Source organism: Poecilia reticulata, linkage group LG5 (genome assembly GCF_000633615.1).
Source record: "Poecilia reticulata strain Guanapo linkage group LG5, Guppy_female_1.0+MT, whole genome shotgun sequence".
NCBI classification, from domain to species: domain Eukaryota; kingdom Metazoa; phylum Chordata; class Actinopteri; order Cyprinodontiformes; family Poeciliidae; genus Poecilia; species Poecilia reticulata.
In genome coordinates, this window is record NC_024335.1 from 14281981 (window position 1) to 14285730 (window position 3750).

General features: G+C 40.6%; 1 protein-coding gene across 1 annotated transcript in view; it reads left to right on the forward strand.

The window, feature by feature from the left end:
- LOC103464845 (dedicator of cytokinesis protein 3-like) overlaps positions 1-2987 on the forward strand; it is a 162217-nt gene extending 159230 nt beyond the window's left edge. Inside the window, exons 50-51 of the mRNA XM_017304637.1 lie at positions 61-187; positions 696-2987. Coding sequence (XP_017160126.1) covers positions 61-187; positions 696-1379 — 811 coding nt within the window. The 3' untranslated portion in view covers positions 1380-2987. The remainder of the gene's footprint in view (positions 1-60; positions 188-695) is intronic.
- Positions 2988-3750: the final 763 nt, after the last annotated feature.

Consider the following 3750-nt stretch of genomic DNA (forward strand, 5'->3'; position numbering starts at 1 on the left):
TCATTTCTTTGCTGCCTCTTCACTCCATCTTTCTCCCTCCTGCCTCCTCTGAGATGCGAGTGTGGATCTTTCAGTCAGTCCTGCTGTGTCTCCCCCTGTAGGGCAACTCCTGTCGATGCACTTTGATGCTTTCCACCACCAGGTCAGCGACCTCCCTCCAGCTCTCCCTGCGCGCTCCTTAAGAAAGGTACCCTCCTTCTCCTCCTTCTCCTCCATTTACTGCTCCAAGTTCCTGCTGTTAGTTTGGATGCTTGAATGTCTGTCTGTCTTCCCCCCTTAAGAAATACATAAATATATATACTAGGGTTTTTTTTATCATAAATTATGATTGCGTTTTAAACTGTGATATTTAACAGATTGACAAAATGAGAATCAACACAGGAAGCCATAGATTTTCTTGTCCTAATTTCTGTGTTTTCCTGTTTTCTGCCCAGATGTGGTTTTAACTTCCATGTGTATTTTGCTATTGTGAATAATTTGGTTTCTTATCCCAGATAAAAATAACTTTCTTTCATTTATTTACTTTTTTTCATCATTATATTAAAAATACATTTCTGGAGATACTTTGATTATTTTGGTCCATTTTTCATTCGTGTAGCAAAAATTGCATTTTTAAAATAATCTATTATATCTAGAGACAGACCCAGTTATGATGATCATGAATCTTKTTTTATAMCTGTCTCCTGTCTCCYCAGTCTCCCCTGCACCCTATACCTGCCTCGCCCACCAGTCCACAGTCCGTCCTGGATGGCAGTAACTCSACRCTCTCKGGCAGCGCCAGCTCGGGGGTCTCCTCCCTCAGTGAGAGCAACTTTGGYGGCGCCACCTCCTCCTCAGACCCCCCGGCCAGCCGCACAGACACCCTGGAGTCSGTCCCCAGCAGCCAGGCCTGGACCACCGACCAGGAAGACTTGGACTCTCCCTATCAGCCCGTCAGATACAGCATGTCTGAGCCAGACGTCCTGGAGGGAGTTAAATCTCCGCCCTGCCGCAGCAACTCGGCCCCAGGAGGAGTCAACCCGGCCCAGGTGGGCTACCAGATCCAGCCTCAGGCTGCAGGGTTGGGCTGCACTGGAGCTCCACAACCGGATGGGCTGCAGCAGCAGCAACACCAGTTTTACCACCACCACTTCCACCCTCACTACATCCCCCACAATCCACCTCTCTACCATCTCCATGAGCCCCCTCCTGCCCTGCCGCCTAAACCGTACCTCAGAGAGGGCTGCATCCCTGAGGAGGACCCCCTGATGGCCCAGTCCGGACCGCCGCGCCCGGCTGTACCTCGGCCGATGCCACGCAAGATCTCCCAGCCCATAATAGCAGCAACCAAGGACGAACAAGCTAAGGTGGCGTGGGAGCACGGCATCAGTGAGGAGTGAGACCCGGCGATGGTTTGGAGAAACGGAACAAGAACTTCTTGTTGAATATAAACATGAGAGCAGGAGCCGAACTGGATCTGAAACATTTAGATTCTCCTCAGGCGTCCTGCCACTGATGGCTCAGCTGATCTGATTTCTCTCAGACTCTGTCCTGCGCAGTGACTCGTCCTCAATATCTGAACTTTTTCTTTTCGTCTCACTTCATCCCTGTACAAACTGAAATGGCTTTCATTCTATATCCATCAGGATAAAAAACCCTGTGACATTTCCAAATGCTGCCACTTCCTAAAACTGCACAGATGTCATGTTATTAATTTAGAATAATAATAAACTCCATTGTAATGATGGGAATTTCCTGTACAAAATTTGCACAGTAATTGCATTTTTTTTATACCTTACTCTGACAATGTTAAGTGAATGGCACTTTAAGAAAGGGACATGAAACCATAAGATTTAAGAGAAATTTTACTTACAGTATATAATAGACAATAACAAAATGCAAACAGTTTTGCAGAGACAGATGAAAAATTACAACATTTAAAGATTCAATTCTTAGATCAACGAGCCCAACAATCTGAATCAGWAATTGATCTGGTACATTTAATGATGAGGGTCTTGATGGAAATGAAAGGTATTTTTCCAGTTAAGAGTGTTAAAATTAAAGGGTATATAAAGTTATTAAATATATAATTTATATTTAAAGTTTGTACTTTTGTTTAAAGGTGAAGTTGATGTAGAAATATGCAAGATGTTGGGTTTCCAAAGTAGCTGTTTGATAAACATGTTTGAAAGGTGGAGAAAAGCTCCACAAACGCACAGACTGTAAATTTAAAGTTGTAAAACCTGTTTTACTGAAAGCTGTGAGGATGAAGTGGATTTGTTTTGTTTTAGCTAAAGATGGTTCTGAAGTTAAACTTGTAAATATGCGTCTAGTTTCATGTGCAGGGACATTTATAGAGAATATTAGCTRCAATGACGATGAATACACACTTTGTCATTTTTATGAAAATAACTGGGTCTTTTTTTAAAATCAGTTTAATGTTTGTATGCATGTTTGTTTTCTGACATCTGAAACTGGAACAGAGATAAATACCTTAAAATGCTGATGCTCCTGTTCAGGAAATGCAAYCATTAAAGTCAGTATTTGTTTCTGCTGATAAATGATCTTGTTTGCTTACATTTKTGTTTGTTACATAAGAAATGACCTGAGAACAGCTTGTTTCACCTGGTTTTACTTTAAGTTGCACATCTTAACCATTTTTTGCCTGATGCTGGATCATATTTTTCCTACCATTTGAGTTGAATCAGACCTGTCAATGATGTTTTTACTTTCACTCAATGCCACCATCTCACTACTGTAAATAGTTAATTTTAACACAGAGATGTTGTGAACAAATATCCTGTATTTTAGGCTTTGCAGTTTAAGTTAAAGACTCCAGTGTTGGAAACAGATCAGTATGTTGTGTGACAGATGTCGGTGGCTCTGCCATCAGTTTTTAAAATGTCCTGCTTCTGTTGCTGCTGTTTACACTGTAAATGCTCCAGGATCCTGCATGTTGTGTTCACTGACTCAAACTCAATGAATTACAGTCATAATGACCAGTTTCACCTGGGTGTGCTGTCTTTTTTCCACCTGCAGGTTAAGAGCCGTGGATCATTAAGTTAAACTTAATTAAATATTACATTTCTGATGGCTTTGTGTGATGAAGCTGCTCAGGTTCAATCATATTAAAACTTCTGGAGTCCACAGAATTCTTTTGACTGATATTGCATCTGGAAAACGTACTTAATTTTATATTGAAAGTAGACTTGTACATCAGTAGCAGTAAAATACAGATTACATTTATACAGTTTAAAAATCAAACTATGATCCCAGTAGATTAACATTTGTAATTGAAGTATTATTGTTGGAAGAGATCTCAGAAGATTTTGTACTTCAGGGAAATAATTTTGGTTGATGTTTGACACTCAGTCCACATAACTACAGTTGTACAACTTTTACAACTGTAAAAGTTGTACAATTTAAATCTAATGGCAGCTTTTATATTTGCTCTGTCAAGAAGAAATCAGCTAGCTTTATATTGAAATATACTCTTAAGGACAGGTCGAATGCAGGTCGAATGACGCAGCACCCACGTTTACGTACAACTGTAATGTACATGCGTCGGTACCCTGCCAATATAAATCAAAACAGAAAAATGCTATCTACATCATTTTGGTTGTGAAGGATGGTCGATTTTTTTTAAATCTCTGTTCAACAATCTGTCTTAACACGGTTAACTGCGGATGCGATCATGCGACAACTACACTTGTGTAGTCCACTTCCTCAATCTAAAATGTCTGCGGAGTTTTTTCTTACCGTTTTCATCAG